At 43.0% G+C, this 16,366-nt stretch overlaps 1 protein-coding gene, 1 long non-coding RNA gene and 1 other non-coding gene across 3 annotated transcripts; 1 reads left to right on the top strand and 2 right to left on the bottom strand.

Annotated features, from left to right (window-relative positions):
* Positions 1-2,907: 2,907 nt before the first annotated feature.
* LOC118561774 lies at positions 2,908-5,518 on the bottom strand. The gene is made up of 2 exons (XR_004930246.1): positions 5,457-5,518; positions 2,908-3,386 (listed from the first exon to the last, which is right to left on the bottom strand). It is a non-coding gene; the product is annotated as an uncharacterized LOC118561774 (long non-coding RNA).
* Positions 3,578-3,683, top strand: LOC118561791. The gene has a single exon (XR_004930260.1). It is a non-coding gene; the product is annotated as a U6 spliceosomal RNA (small nuclear RNA).
* A 4,340-nt stretch (positions 5,519-9,858) lies between the features above and the next one.
* On the bottom strand, positions 9,859-16,024 carry wdr55 (WD repeat domain 55). Its single transcript, XM_012854628.3, has 4 exons — positions 15,457-16,024; positions 12,906-13,012; positions 10,589-10,858; positions 9,859-10,522 (listed from the first exon to the last, which is right to left on the bottom strand). Exons 1-4 carry the CDS (start codon positions 16,006-16,008, stop codon positions 10,186-10,188), a joined length of 1,266 nt encoding a protein of 421 aa, XP_012710082.3. The 5' UTR covers positions 16,009-16,024; the 3' UTR covers positions 9,859-10,185.
* Between the last annotated feature and the right edge of the window lie 342 nt (positions 16,025-16,366).

The following is a 16,366-nucleotide window of genomic DNA, read 5'->3' as shown; positions in this document are numbered from 1 at the left end:
GATAGAAAGGATATTAGTTTATTTATGTAATTCTGGGCCGGATTTTAGCAGGGGCTTACCGGGGCTGCAGCCCGGGGCCCCGGCATTTCGGGGGCCCCGAAGGATGTTTTCTATTTTTGTGAACGGCCGGCACCACAGCGGCGCTTGGCTGCGCAAACCCCGCCCGCCCGCCGGCACCGCAACGGCGCTTGGCTGCGAGGGCCGATCGACGCCGCTTGCGGCTTTAACATCCTTCATATGCGGCCTATCAGCGTACCTCGAGTCGCTGTTGCACGTTCCATAACAACAATGTTTAAAAACCATGGTTAGTAGACATCTTAGACTTAGAAAAAAAAGTAGTTTTACTTTTTTAAAGTTTATCTGCTAAATGAAAGTAAAAATTTAAATGAGTGTAGATACAAAACAAAGATTGTGCATGTCTGCATTATAAGACAGGCTCAAAGTTTCAAACTTTGAGTATTGTTTTCTTATTTGGTTTGCGTTTGAGTAAATGTAGGTTGTGTTTGTGGTTCGAGTTCCTACAAAGAAGTTGAATGCAAAAGTGTCATTAATAAATGGAAATCTGTATTTTGTTCTTCATATTTTTCAAGATGTTCTCTGTAAAAACCTTGGTCTAGAAGATGAAAATTGTTCATCTGCACCCACCTCTGCTTTTATTGAGAACCGGGGGCTGTAAAAAATCCTTCAGAGGGCATATATATATATATATATATATATATATATATATATATATATATATATATATATATATATATATATATATATATATATATATATATATATATATATATATATATATATATATATATATATAGGGTAGTTCACGCGTGACGTCCCGCGTGACGTCAGCGATACATCCGGGTCCCGCGGGTAGGCAAAAACAGTACTGTTCTCGTCTACTACATGACAAAACGGGTGATTTAGAGCGTACTTTTAGTTTGTTTATTTTTGGAATCTAAACAATGCCTACGACTTGTTGTGCTCCCGGTTGCACACAGAGGCATTCCAAATCGTTGGATGTACGTTTCTGTCGTTTACCGAAGGAGGAAGGACGAAGAAAGAAATGGATATTTTCAATGAAAAGAGCGCAGGCAGACACTCCCAATGGACTGGGGGAGCCATCATACTACGACAGAATTTGCAGTCTACACTTCATCTCCGGTAAATACAACTTAATTCTGCTCTAGTCATTGTTCTACTTAAACAGCGGCGGAGGGGAGGTGGCGATCACTACACGGGCAAGAGAAGCGGTAGCAGCAGCAGCCGCTGCTGCTTCAGACAACTGCGGCAGAGCAGGCAGCGGCTGCTCTGCCAGTTCACGGGCTGCGGCAGCATAAGCCAGCGGCTGCTGCGTAAACACTACACGGGCCGGAGAAGCTGCTGCTAGCAGCGGCTTCTCCGGCCCGTGTAGTGTTTACGCAGCAGCAGCGGCTACAGCAGCTGCTGCTGCTATTACGCCCCCATTCACGGGCGCTAGTACTTCTGTGTTTACGCTGCAACGTTGCCGACACCGACACCCATTTTAACAAGACAAAAACACCTAAAAAATCCGTAGTGAAAAATGGTTTTTTTAACCTACCAGGCCTCTGCTGAAATGCGGCCTGTGTCCGACGCCGCTTTGTGCTGTTGCACAAACATGTGTGAACAACATCCATCCATCCATCCATTTTCTGACCGCTTAATCCCTCATGGCGTCGCAGGCGTTGCTGGAGCCTTTTTCCTGATATAAAATAATTGTAGCCGTCCAGTGGTTTCAGGGGCTTTCGTGCTCTCTTGTCCGTACTGGCCTACCGTGTTTATAAGGCAGCTGCATATGTCGCAGTACGGAACCCTTGGCCAGCATTTCACAGACTCGCTCCGTCCCTTCAGGCTTTTGCTGTGTGGATCTGGCAATCTGACACCATCAACCATCAACTTACTCTTAAAACGATCTTGTAGTACGTTATCTAAAGAAGAAAAATACGTGGAGAACTCGTCAGTTTCGCTGTTTGCGTCCGCCATTGTGTTCGCCTTTTGCCTACCAGTCCGGCGCGCATGCGCGAAAAACCCGCATCAAAACAATAACAATGAACTGGTCTATATATATAGACTCTAGCCCAGGGGCCCCCATCCTGACTCCAGCCCAGGGGCCCCCATCCTCCTAAATCCGGCCCTGATGTAATTAATATTATTATTTATATATTTTTCGGTGGGAGAATATATATGTAGCATCCCGATTCACACTCCACTCTAGTAGATGGCGGTAATGCACATCATTAAGTTGCTTGCCAACCGCCATAAAACAAGTACTGGTAGCCCTTCGTATGACTCTGTACCAATGAAGTAGCTCTCAGTGTCAAAAACAGCAAACAATGGAAATCTTCTGTGTTTACTGTTGCTCTACCGTTTCAGCTCAAAGCGTCTAATGGTCTAATAATTAAATGTTGCCTGATAGCTGAGTTATTTTGAATAAATAAATTAAACCTAGTTTCCCTGTAATTCTGTTCAGCTTGTGAACCAGGAGTCCTCCTTCCTCGGACCTCTGTAGCATCACTTCCTCTTCGTCTTCCTGTTCCTCTGATGTGACCCTGACACTTTAATAATAACTTCTATAAATACGGGTTTTAATCCACAAAAACCTCATTGGTTTTTTAATGCAAACCCCAGCTACCGCTTACTGCGATCATTTCTTAACTAATTTAGCCAGAATGAGTCACAATTAAGGCAACGGTGAAATTTATCAAGTTTGGCCACCAGGTGGCACCTTGGAGTTGAGATAGGAGGCTCTGACCGACCACCGAGGACATTTGCAGCTTCAGCTGTTTTTAATTCTAAATAAACAGATAAAGAGAAAAAAAAAACCTGATATAAAATGTTAAAACTGCTTGAGGCCTTTCATTTATTAAAAATGGAGACCACATCACAGAAGATGGTCAAACGGGGGAATTTTATTGTTAAAAATGTTTAAAAAGGACAATTCATTATTTCTATATATTTTAATATCAGAGGGGGTTATGGCTGGATAATTACAAGCTGATATATCAGCTTTGTAGCGCCGGCAGAGATGAGGAAGGAGCCTTTTCCTGCTTGTAGACTGAGCTGCACTTCCCTGCTTCGGCCACCAGAGGGCACCAGAGACCACGGTGAGGGGAACCGGCGTCAGGAATCGCTTTCCATTCAATGTTTCCTGGTCCAGAGGCTTCATCTGGGCCATCACTGCCAGGAGGTCCAAAAAACAAGGTTCTGAAGAACTACCCAGCCCGGGGACCCGTAGGTGGAGGCTTCCTACCTCTCCTTAAAGGCGATCAGACACCACAACAGCAGCCACTACGTCCCTTTTGTCCTCAGCCAGCCAATCGGGTGGTGTGCGTCTGTTTGTCCCATCATGCATCTGTGAATCTGTGGATCTGAAACAGTGAAATAAGATCAGATCTAGAGATAAAGCAGCCCAGAGTCCATCAGAACCAACAGTTGGGTCCAGGCTCAGATTCTGTGCCTGTGATGTCCTCTGATGAGTAACAGAGAGCATCTGCAGGACCAGAGGAGCAGTAGCTAGCAAGTGAGGACTATAAATACCTCTCTGGGACTTGTAGTTCTTGTCCTAGTTTACTAGGACATATACTAAAATTGGAACGATACAGAGAAGATTAGCATGGCCCCTGCGCAAGGATGACACGCAAATTCGTGAAGCGTTCCTCATTTTCATTTTTTTTTAAACCCACAAACCATAATAAACAGCAAAATAAGTTGTTTTACTAACCCCGGAAGTCGGCCCTCTACATCCGCTTTTCTCCTCTGCGCGCGACCACAGCCACTTCCGGTAGAGCTGCGCGTTCACAGCTGCGCCAGAAAAACTGCCTCGCTGAGGAGCTTTTTGCTTGGGATAAAGCCTGAAAAGCAGCAGCTTCCTGGCAGGAAGGGCAGAAACTCTCCCGGTTCCCCTGTTCAGACTCCTTCACATGTCCTAGTTTAGCTCCCGTTACACCGGAGGAATAACCGGTCCTCCTGTCAGCAGAGAGATCAGCTGATCAGCTGGAAAACGCCGAGATTTACTGAGAAAACGGAGATTTGCTGAATAAAATTCAGATTTACTGAATAAAATGGGAATGTATTGGAGGGAAAAAGAGCTTTACTGAGAGAAAAATAAGATTCTGAAAAAAGGGGAGCTGCTGCAGGAGGAGAACTGCTCCCGATGGCACCTTATTTATACATTTATCATTTAATTATAACATTTGTCTTCTAGTTTATAGAAATAACATGTAATCCACATTCATGTAAAGTCGGTTCAGTTTGACTCTAGACATTGATCATCGCAGCAGTTTAAGTTCAAGAACGGCAGAAAACAGAAAAGCTGCGGCGGAGACCCTGAAGTTGGTCTCCGATTTGGACTTTAGGTTCAACCAGCGGCTGATTTATCCGTCCTAAACAAACGGATCGGTTCTAATCAAAAATGCAATCCATAAAACTATAAAATGTCTGATGGGTGAAACGGAGCAAACATATTATTTACACAAATTAAGCTTTTACCGTGATAAAAAAAAGCGTCGGTCTGATGCTTGGTGCACTTGCCGAGAAAAGCCGGAGAAAAAAAAGCCGAGTCCTGCCGAAACTCCATAAATCGGAACAAATCCAGCCTTCTGATTGGTTCCAAAAGTCTGATTCTAAACTTGGAACAAATCCAGCCTTCTGATTGGACGGAGCGAGCGACCGCAGATTTAGAAAAAAAAAAAAAATCGGAACAAATCCACATCTAGGAATTGGAACATCATAAGGAAAATAATGCAACACAGGGGACGCAAAGGATGACACGCAAATTCGTGAAGCGTTCCTCGTTTTAATTGTTTAAAACCCACAAAAAAGATAAGTTCAAGCAGTTTAAGTTCAAGAACAGCAGGAAACAGAAAAGCTGCGGCGGAGACGCTGAAGTTGGCCTCCGAGTTGGACTTTCGGTTCAACAATTTAATTTGACGGAATCCTGTCGGCCTGACCAGAACCAGCGCTGAGAACCGACCAGAACCAGCGGCTGAGAACCGAACCCAGAGAACCAGCGACTGAGAACCGAACCCAGAGAACCAGAGCTGAGAACCGAACCCGGCTGGGAACACCTGCTTCACCACCGCTGCTGCCATCTTCCAGGCAGCCCGCCGTTTCTCCCTGGCTTCTTTTAGGGCATTATTGGTTCCGTTTAAACCCGTTTCCTTGTCAAATAAACCCCAGAACACATTAATCCCGCTCAGAACACCATTGGGTTTAGTCCTGGAACTAGAACCCAGCCGGTTCTGACCGGTTCTGACCAGCAGCTCAGGCTAACGGCTACAGCAGAACCGCATGAGCAACAAGCCGGAGAACAAACCGTGAAAAGCGGCTATTTACCGCCTGAAAGCCTCGCATTCAGAACCAGTCCGGGACTGAACCGAACCGCGGGGTTCTGCCGGGTTCTCCAGCCACACTGCGAGTCTAATAACGTAATTTCTTACCGGTAATTACACGTAGCTCTCCGCCTTCGGCTGCCAGGTGTCCAGGGTCTTAGAGCTTTCCGTGGACCGGAAGAAACGCGGCCTGTGATTGGTCCCCGGATACACCTTGTTAAAGGAGCGAGCTTTTGATTGGACGGAGCACACACGCTACAGCTCTACCTCAGAAAAACAACTTTTTACAAGGATTTGTGTGCATTAGTAATAAAACGATATTTACCAGAGTTAAGTACAGCATTATTATTTTGGTGCTATCTCTACAGAACCTGTCGTTCTGCAGGGTTAGCCAGCGAGGCGGTGTAGATTAATTAAAATCAGCACCTACCGTTTAATAAATTAAGCCTTCTGCGGGCAATGAGCAAAAACATCGTCCCTGCAGCATGAGGGCAGAGACCCCGGGGCTGTTGGTGCTTTCAAGGGTTATGAAGAAAAGGCTCTAAGAGAAAAGAAAGTTGCCAGGTTTGCTGCCAGTTGCTTAGAAAATGCACCAGAGGGTTCTGAGTGACGCTGAGATGACGCCCCCCCCCCAGCATGTTTTCAGATCAGATTAGACATGAAAACATTCCTTTCACATTTGAAAGACAAACTATGATTAATGTGTGCACAGAAATATGCAAAACTTAATTCTACACAACATTTAAAGAAATTTAATTTACCCTGGTCATTATTTCTTCTCTTTATTGCAAATTTCCTATTGGCTGAAAGGCAGAATTTACTCCTCTGAACTATTACATTGTGATTTGTGACCAGCACCTGGTCGACTCAAATTTCCCCAATAACGGATATGAACCAATGACATAATAATGAATTTACAACATTAATAAATTAACTCAAAAACCTCTGAACTGACTCCAAATCAGTCCAAATTATTTCCACAAAATAAAAATTAAAACCTTCTACTGGCATCACTGAACCTGAGCCAAATGGTTCTTTCAGTTCTCCAGGCTTCATTTGCACATGAAAGCAGCTACTGGCTGAATGTATAACCAGTCACCACTACAATGAATGAAGCTCGCCTCCATTTATGTCCTTAAGGGCCCTTGTGAATTATCATAATAACGTTAATGTTTCTTATGATTATCACATCTGTGGACTATTTTTTTTACATGTTCGGTGTATTTTATTCGAAAAAATTCAATTAAAATATGCACAACTATATACAGTGAACAAATGAAAATCCAAACCAGTTATTTTTTTAAATAAAAACTCTAAATATCATAAAACATGCAATCAACCAAAACCTAAGACTTTGATGAGTGAAGGAGGGCTGGGATGCTGTGGTCTGCACAATCTGGAGCTGTGTGCGTAGTTCCTGGTCTCCACCGTGGGGGAGCTGCTTCATCTCCAGGCCGGACGTTCTTCTCTGTGAAGGGGGGAGCGAGCTCTGGTAGCGACTCTATGAATCATTCAGCGTTAAAGCTGAAAACAGATTAACAACCTACTGTCTTCATAATCCACAAACATGCACCGGTTTCTAATAGATTAATGTCAAAATGTAACAAAAAACAAAGACGAGAAGATTAAATCAATTTGAGACACGTTTATTTAACAGACTGGTAGTTATAATAGGAATTATAATAACATTACACTGTCATAAACATGACATAACACCTGTTATGAACATAAATGACTCTTTGTGAATGTTTAGGACGGTTGTCATTAATTGTCATTCGGTAAATTATGACACAATTAAAGCAAAGTTGACATTGTTTAAAATGTCTTTGTTATGACAACTTGACATTAACAGAGACAAGGTTAAGTTAAGGGCTTGTCATAACAAAGACATTTTAAACAATGTCAACTTTGCTCCTCCTCCTCCTCCTGGGCACAACTGAGAAGAGGAGGTGGCAGCAAGCGTGGGCAGTGTTTAAAACGCTACCAACGCAGACTTAGCTCACATGTTCTGGTCGTGCTCTAAGCTGTAAGAGTTTTGGAAATTAATATTTAGGATTTTGAACGTTGCGTCTGGTCTACATCTAAAACCTGGTCCTTTAATGGCTATTTTTGGGGTTGATGCAGGGATTTCTAACCAGGCAAATGTTATTGCTTTTGCAACTCTGATCGCTCGAAGGAGAATACTTTTAGAATGGAAATCCCAATTTCCACCTAAGGCATCAATGTGACTTTCCGATATGATGATGTTCCTAAAAATTGAAAAAGTGAAATACTTTCTGAAAGGATCGACCAAGAAATTTTATAAAGTTTGGGGCCCTTTATTGGGTTATTTTGATAAACTTGTAACTCTCCCTTCTAACTAGCAAACAAGTCCATATGTAAAGTGTTCATTCTGGGATAACAACTTTTTTTTATTCCTCCCAATTTATTTATTTATTTCCTCTTTGCCAGCACAGGGATAGTTGGGGTTGGATGGGGTTTATAAGAATATAAAAATGTTGAAATGCTGCGTGGTTCTTGTTATATTATACACGGTCAAAGGAATCGTAATAACTGCTTGAACACTACAATGTGAATAGTATTGTACATCTGTTTTAACAACAATAAAAATATGAAAAAAAGTGTTTAAAACAGTAGATGTTAGGAGGGAAAATAGTTTTTAAAGACTGAAACTAACCGCTGGAGGCTTTGCCTGCCAGAAAAAAACATGTTTTTGCCCTTTGCTGCCTTGAAGCGCCCCTTGATCTGCCTTTCCTGATACCTGGAGAGGAGGAGGCGTGTGGAGGGAGGATGGTGGACTCCTCCTCTTCATCCTCCTCCTCCTCCAGCGAGGAAACAGCAGCGCTTTCATCTGGAGAGTCAGGCTCCACGCTGACGTCCTCAAACACGCTTCCTGTCTGCAGCCAGCAGGAACTCAAGTCTGATGAGTTCTCCTGTGATACAGCAGAACGCCCAGAGGAGACGTTAAAAAGCCTTTTCTCAAAGTTTGCATCTTTATAATTATTATTTTAGTTACCTGTACGCAGCAGGCTTGGTGAGATCCTACAGTTTTTCTCCCAAGCAGAACACGAGCTTTTAATGGAAGGTTATGCCGAATTTGAGTCATCAATTAAAATGACAGGGAACACCTCAAAGTCTGTTAAAGCCAGGAGAGAGGGCTGGCAAAAAGGAGCAGAAAAATTAATGTGTAAATACTGTCCATGGTAGATGTTTCTATCACTTTCTACAGTATGAATTTTTGCATTTTAATAATCTCATATTTACTTTGTTCTTTTATATCAGAGCCTCCACAGGACCCACTAGAACATGGGGACAAGTAAAAGTGAAATACAAGAATATTCTACAAAATGGTAGCCCTTAATTATTATACTTTATTTTAAAAAGGCACTTGTTATGTCAACAGATCCAATATCAGTGTCATTCCTTAGACACGGGAAGTAAAGGACGCGTGTAAACTGGGAATTTTACCAAAAAAATTCTTTATCCATAAAAAATGAAGTTCTTCCTTTTCCAAGTCATCCACAGTTTACACGATAAAACTGTATTGCTCCGTGGCTAGATAATCCATCCATAGTTTTTTCTAATACAACATACGGCTCGACAGGAAGCAAGCCTTTCAAAGTAAAACTAAACTTCACAATAAAATGGCCTGAACAAATCTTCTTACTGAATATGATAAAAATAAAAAGCAAACCATCATACAAATAACTTAAATATTTTAGATTTATGGTTCCAACATCACGTTTTCCTCTTTAAAAGTCACTGTTAAATGATGTGTTTGTCTGTTTATACCAGCCACCAAGAAAAATCTCTCTACAATTACACTGTTGCGCTGCGCTAAAGGATCATGTCTATTGCGCAATACGCAATTAATTCGAAAAACTCTGCAAATTATTATTGCATGAAATAAGCCTGCTCTCGAGCCCCAGCTCCTCCAGCAAAGTTATTTCTGATCATCAGCTGGTTGACCATCAGTTTATGCGTCCTAAACACAGATTTGATTCAGTATTGTGGGTTTACTGTTTAGCAGGTAAAGATAAAAATGTTTTTTAGGTTTCATAAATATGTAAAAACGTTGAATGTCTGCTGCCCACAAGTCTTTGCAGTGTGGGAACAAGTTTGGTCACCACTGGTTCGGATCAAAGTAATTTCATCTGTTAGAATGGCCTAGTCAAAGTCCAGACCTGAACTTATTAAGAATCTGCATTTAATCTGCCTTAAATTGAGGCGCTTGGCAAACAAACATGACAACATTTGTCTATATGGACAAAGCTGGTAAAAAATAACCCAAAAACACCTGCAGCTGTAACCCAGAAAGGCTGAATACAAACTTATCTGGGAAAATATTTTGAAAAGTTTTCCTTCCAAACCATATTTATGATGTACGTGTTTATTGGTCCAACATGCTGTGATGTTTGTAGATGTAATCTGGCAAAACGGGGAAGAGATCTACGGGTTTAAATGTTCCTTTAAGTTTTACTTTCTCTGTCACAGGGAATAATACCCAAGATTTAGAACTGATGCTGAACGTCAAAATGTTTTATTTTTTTTACTGCTCGACATCATTTACAAACGTTTTCTAACAGCCTAGAGAATATCTGAACATAAAAACATTCATCAGAGTCTCCCGTCTGCAGCAAAGCCACTCTGGCAGAGTCATTTATTCCCCGTATCTCACAGGAAGTCAGAGTATAAAGTTACTTATTCAGTTCTTTAGACGGAAGTTGAATCTTTTCTCGTAATGCATGGAGACGGGAACCAAGGTACCAACTCATGTTCTGCTCTAAGTTCTCCACACGCTCTGAGGAACCTTGACTTAATAATATGACAGCGTGTTTTAGTCACTCCCACTGTCGCTGTCTTCCTCCTCTTCTTCCTGTTCTTCTTCCTCTTCTTCTTTTTTCTCAGGTTCCTCTACAAGTCCAGAGAAGAAGTCGTTCTCGCCGAGGGCCTTCTTGGTGAGCGACTTCATCCGGCCGTCCTTCCTCTTCCTCTTGCGGTACTCGTTGACGGTCACCTTGGCCAAGCCGGAGATGTCCCAGAACTTGACGAGCTGGTCGTGGCCGCAGCTGAGCAGGAAGCGGGAGTCCCAGGACTTGGCGATCTCCTCCACGGGCTCGCCGACGTGCTGCCCGATGCAGCCGACCACCCGGTTGGGGAGCAGGTTGACGGCCCTGACAGGAGACATGGAGGTTAGCCAGGACCAGAGACCGTCGGTCACCAGACAGAACCCGACTGACCGGATGTAGCCGTCCATGGACGCCGTGCACATGATGTTGTCGGTGATTGGCGCGATGCAGTCCACCGACTCCGCCTTGACGGCGAAGCGGTCGCTGGTGGCCCCGAAGCCGTTCCAGTTGAAGATGTAGAGGGTCCCCTCGCTGGAGCCGCACACCACCTTCTTCCCCCGCTTCATCAGCGCCACCGAGGTCAGGTCGCCGCTCTGGAACTCCGACAGCAGCTCGAAGCGCCGCCGCTTCAGGTTGAAGACGCCCATGGTGCCGTCGCCGCTGCGGACCCAAGCAGCCGCACGAGACAAGAGAAGGCCTCCAGTTTTAGAGACTGAAACCCACAACAACATCTGAAACCCAACCCTGGAGAACTCGGTGATAAGACTTTCCAACAAGACTACATCCAGCATGTGAGATTAACCGTACAAAAGCAATTAACAGGCAACTATTACCCCGTTTACACTACCCCCTTTTTAACCGTGCCGAGCTCAGTAACCGAGATAACTATCGGGTGTAAATGGAACGCGAACTGAACTGAACCGAGCCAGACACAACCGAACCGCGCTAAATCTAGACCAGTTCCATGTGTGAGCTCGGCCCGGTTCATCAGTGGCTCGGTTCTCTGATAACAAAGAGCGCATGAGCAGACCCACTGAGCTATATAATACACTGGAGTGCTAATCACCGTCTGTTTGAACGAGTCGCTTTGAAGCCACCAGCCGCCATATTGGTACTCCCTATTTTCCCCCAGTAACTAGGGAATATGTGCGCTACAGCATCGAATAACGAGGATTTTCTCATGTTCAGGGGGGACTTAAAACTTTTAAAATGTCAGATGCCATATACTTTTATGTTATGTTCTAAAACTATCAAGTACTGAGAAAGTCATGTGCTGAAATATTTTGCATTTTATTTATTTATATATATATATATATATATAACATTTATAAATATATAAATAACAATATACAAAAACATTTATTTACATACATGTATACATATATATACATATATACATATACACATACTTATATATACACATATATATATATGTTTAATATGAATAACGTGTAAAATATTTCAGCACCTAATTTCCTAGTAGTTGATAGTGTTAGTACATCCACTGACTGTAGAATTACCTGTGAAACGTTTTCACACAGCCAGAAAACTGCTTGTTGTTGCAACCAAATCCTGTGGGATTCTGTGAGAGTAGGGAGTAGCAAGATGGCGGCCAGTGACTTCAGTTTATCGGCAAGATCAGCACTCCAGTGTATAATATAGCTCAGTGGGCAGACCGTCATCTACTTACAGCCAGCTGACATTTCAGACATTCATAAAAATACTAGCTGCCCTACCGTGACACAGAGATGATTCTACTTAGCAGTGTGATGAACCTCAACGTCTGTCGTTGTTTCCTGCGTCTGTAAATCCTTATTAGACGTTCGTTTGTCTTATCCACTTCCCAAATAGCAGACTCTCTCAAGTAAATTCACCAAAAGTTGCATCTTCGCCTGACTCTCAGCAAAAAGCAATTATAATCAAGGATAACTTCCTGAATGCCGCCATTTTGATTTGCTTGAATCCCTCCCTCAATTCTAGAGAGCAGTAGTACCGCAGATCGCCACTAGGAGGCAAAGAACCGTGCTAGCGTGACGTTTAAATGATCGTCAGAACCAAGCTCGGCACGGTTAACTGATCCAAGCTCAGTCCAAACTCGGCATGGATCAGTTCAACAAGGGTAGAGTGAATGGGGCTTAAGACTAGCCTCGTGAGACCATCCTGATCTCGCGAGCTTTCAAGGTTTCACTCGCAGATCAGTCTGGCTACCCTCCGTTAAAGAAAATTTGAAACAGTTCACCAAACGAACGTCCAATCAGCGTTGGCTTTGAGGCGGGTTGAGGTGTGACGCAACGAGAAGCGCGACAGTTCAGTCTAGAGAACATGGCGGCTTCAGCCGATGAAACTAGCGTTAGCGTGGCTATCGAGCAAGTTTTATCGGAACTACAGAGTATTTCTTCACTGAGAGAAGAGCAAAACGCTGCTCTGGAGGCTTTTCTCAGAGGAAAATATGTTTTTGCTCTTCTCCCGACTGGTTTCGGCAAGAGCTTGTGGTTGTGTTTTCGTCGTCGCTGTTAGTACGTCATATGCTTCGTTGATCTGATTGGTTTATTTGGCCCGTCTATCACCAACATAGGCCAATCAGCTAACCAGTATTTTCACCCCTTCCCAAAATTACTTCAACGGAAGGTTTCCAGATGGATATGCGGAGTCAGGTTAGCTTAAGACCGCAACAACAACCAAAAAGCCTAGGAGGTGTGCAGACTACCTGGCTGTGAGCAGTATCCTCTTGTTCTGGTCCACGGTTATGTCACTGATGTAATCGTCATGGTTCTTCATGTCCATGAAGGCTGTTCCCTTCCTCATGTCCCACACCTGGAGAGAAAACGCTCAGTTCAATTAACCTTCAACATGCTGTCCCAGTGTGGGTACGAATCCCTTCCACTGTAGTGAGCTACTCTGTAGAAAGTACTACTGGACCAGTGCATCTGTGCTGTTTTTGGTTCTCTGCTCTGGTTTCTAAAACCCCGCAGTCGGTCGGCGCAGACCCGGTTCTTTTTTTTTTTTTTTTTTCGGGAGACCCAGTTCTGTTGAAGGTTTCTTCCTTTCCACTGTCGCCACATGCTTAGCCTGGAAGAGAAGTTGCTGCCAAGGCAATGGCTGGATCAATCCGCTGGGCTTCTTCTTCTTCTTTTCTATTATGGCGGATCACAAGCAACTTTAAGGTGCACACCGCCACCTACTGTACATGAGTGTGTAGTAGCATTACTTCACATATATTAGATTCTATTTTTGAATTTTGTATTCTTAAGATAAATAAACAATGCTTTCCTTACGCTGGGCTTCTGCAGACAGAAACCTTTTTATAGACTAGCTGATACCGACTGAACGGCATTATAGCCTGAACCCAATTAGAATTCACGTACGGTAATTGAATTTTAATCTACCTGACAGGATTGACTTGAATATGTATTTCAAGAACCTTTCCTCCATTGGAAAGACATTTGTGTGGAATTGGTGCTTAATTTTTGCCTCTAAATTGCTCTGAGGTGTGAGCGTGAGCCTCCCAGGTAGTCTGCCCCATGTCCTGGTGTTACTGCTCACCTGTCCAGGCCAGGTGTTCCCCACCTGACAGCTGCAGATGCCCTCTAACCCCCCTGATTACCCCACACTGGTAAACGAGTATGACCAAAGAAGCAATCAATGCATATACCGTGCTGTGAAAAAGTATTTGCCCCCTTATGAAACCACTAGTGTTACGCTGCCAGTTATTCCTGCACTTTAAACCTGTGGTCCACCAGTATTTTTGTGAATTTATCAGACAAAGACAACCAGAGGAATCACAGAAACTATACAAACCAACCTTTGTGAAAAAAATTGTCCCCTGAACCTCGTCCTAGGCTATAAAGGTTTCCTCTATCCAATATTTTTGACAATATATTGTCCTAAACATACCGTATTTTTCAGACTATAAGGTGCACTTAAAATCCTTAAATGTTCTCAAAAATTGGCGGTGCGCCTTATAATCCGGTGGCAGATGATTACCGTTGTGCTTGCTGACTGATTTTATGTAGTACTATACGCTCAAAAATCTGTTTTATTAATCATTAATCTGAGCGAATAAAGTTTGACTGATTCATTAATCTGAGCAAATAAACTTGGACTGATTCATTAATCTGAGCAAATAAACTTGGACTGATTCATTAATCTGAGCGAATAAACTTTGACTGATTCATTAATCTGAGCGAATAAACTTTGACTGATTCATTAATCTGAGCAAATAAACGCTGACTGATTCATTAATCCAAGCGAATAAACTTTGATTCATTAATATGAGCAAAATTAATTATGACTTATTTAATCTGAGCGAATAAACTTTCACTGATTCATTAATCTGAGCGAATAAACTGACTGATTCATTAATCTGAGCGAATAAACTTTGACTGATTCATTAATCTGAGCAAATAAACGCTGACTGATTCATTAATCTGAGCAAATAAACGCTGACTGATTCATTAATCTGAGCGAATAAACGCTGACTGATTCATTAATCTGAGCGAATAAACTTGGATTGATTCATTAATCTGAGCTATAAACTTTGACTGATTCATTAATCTGCGCGGATACATTTTCACTGATTCATTAATCTGAGCAAATAAATTTGGATTGATTCATTAATCTGAGCTATAAACTTTGACTGATTCATTAATCTGCGCGGATACATTTTCACTGATTCATTAATCTGAGCGAATACATTTTGACTGATTCATTAATCTGAGCGAATAAACTTTAATTGATTCATTAACCTGAGCGAATAAACTTTGACTGATTCATTAATCTGAGCGAATAAACTTTGACTGATTCATTAATCTGAGCGAATAAACTTTGACTGATTCATTAATCTGAGCGAATAAACTTTGACTGATTCATTAATCTGAGCTATAAACTTTGACTGATTCATTAATCTGCGCGGATACATTTTCACTGATTCATTAATCTGAGCGACTAAACTTTGACTGATTCATTAATTTGAGTGAATAAACTTTAATTGATTCATTAATCTGAGCAAATAAATTTGGATTGATTCATTAATCTGAGCGATAAACTTTGACTGATTCATTCATCTGAGCGATACATTTTCACTGATTCATTAATCTGAGCACATAAACGTTGACTGATTCACTAATCTGAGCAGTTCCATAGTGATGAAGAAGACTGGATTCCAGGTAGGACAACCTCGCAGCAGCAGCTTCTATCATTAGGTTTAGGGGGAGAATACTTTTCCCCAGCACCGCCTACATGGTCCTTGGTGTCCAGACCTTCAGGGTGCCTCCGTCGTCTCCAGTTGCCAGGACGTTCTCGTCCACCAGGAGCAGGCTGTTGATGGGGGCTCCGTGGGCCCCCCGGATCCGGGACACCAGCTGGCCCCGCTCCACGTCCAGCAGGTGGACGGCCTTGTCCCGGGAGACGCTGTACAGCCGCAGCCCGTCGGCCGAGAAGCGCACCTGGCGGCAGGACTTCAGGTGGTGTCCGGAGGACCACAGCTCCCGGTTCTCCCCCTCCGTGCAGGAATAGGAGAACGCGTACACGTCCCCGTCCACGTCCCCGCAGACCAGCACGTCCCTGCTGGGGTGCACAGCCACCGTGTTGGCGATCGCCTCCAGCTGGATGTCCTGCGGGGTCTCCCGGATCTTTGGACCGGGAGGCTCCTCTTCCTCCTCCTCATCATCATCATCATCTTGTTCGGGTTTTTCCGACTCGGACTCGGACGTCTCGGAACCTTTAAGCGTCCCTGCAGGTTCTGTCTGGACACTTTCAGCGGGGTCTGTCTCTTCAGAAGTGGGTCCAACGTGTTCTGTGGACGCCGCCATGTTGTTTTGCTTTGTTTCTTCTTCTACAGAGAAATGTGCCGGCGTTCCCACAAACAACAACGGGCACACCGCCTCTAGTGGACATTCCAGGTACTACAACCAAAGTTAGTTTAAATAAACGTAGCTAAGCAAACTGAAATAAACATAAAATTAAGTTTACACTGCGAGAGTTGATAGTTTTATTTTATATGAGCGGCCAGAGATCAATAAAGCCTATCTTATCTTAGATAATTATTTAACATTGTTATTTTTTTAAATAAATCCCAACCTGCTGTCATTCTCATGAATATTCATAACTGATATAATGCTAAGACGTATTAAAGACATCACTTGTTCAGACTCAAACTCAGCATTATTG

Source organism: Fundulus heteroclitus, unplaced genomic scaffold, assembly GCF_011125445.2.
Source record: "Fundulus heteroclitus isolate FHET01 unplaced genomic scaffold, MU-UCD_Fhet_4.1 scaffold_71, whole genome shotgun sequence".
NCBI classification, from domain to species: Eukaryota; Metazoa; Chordata; class Actinopteri; order Cyprinodontiformes; family Fundulidae; genus Fundulus; species Fundulus heteroclitus.
The sequence above is the reverse complement of the archived record's forward strand: the minus strand, read 5'-3'. Positions and strand labels throughout refer to the sequence as shown.

Excerpts from the sequence above, each read along its gene's own strand:
- wdr55 (XM_012854628.3), bottom strand. The coding sequence starts at position 16,008 with ATGGCGGCGTCCACAGAACACGTTGGACCCACTTCTGAAGAGACAGAC. Across the intron at positions 13,013-15,456 it reads ACGACGGAGGCACCCTGAAG|GTGTGGGACATGAGGAAGGG; the intron begins GTCTGGACACCA and ends TTTTCTCTCCAG. Across the intron at positions 10,523-10,588 it reads TCCATGGACGGCTACATCCG|GGCCGTCAACCTGCTCCCCA; the intron begins GTCAGTCGGGTT and ends GTCTCCTGTCAG.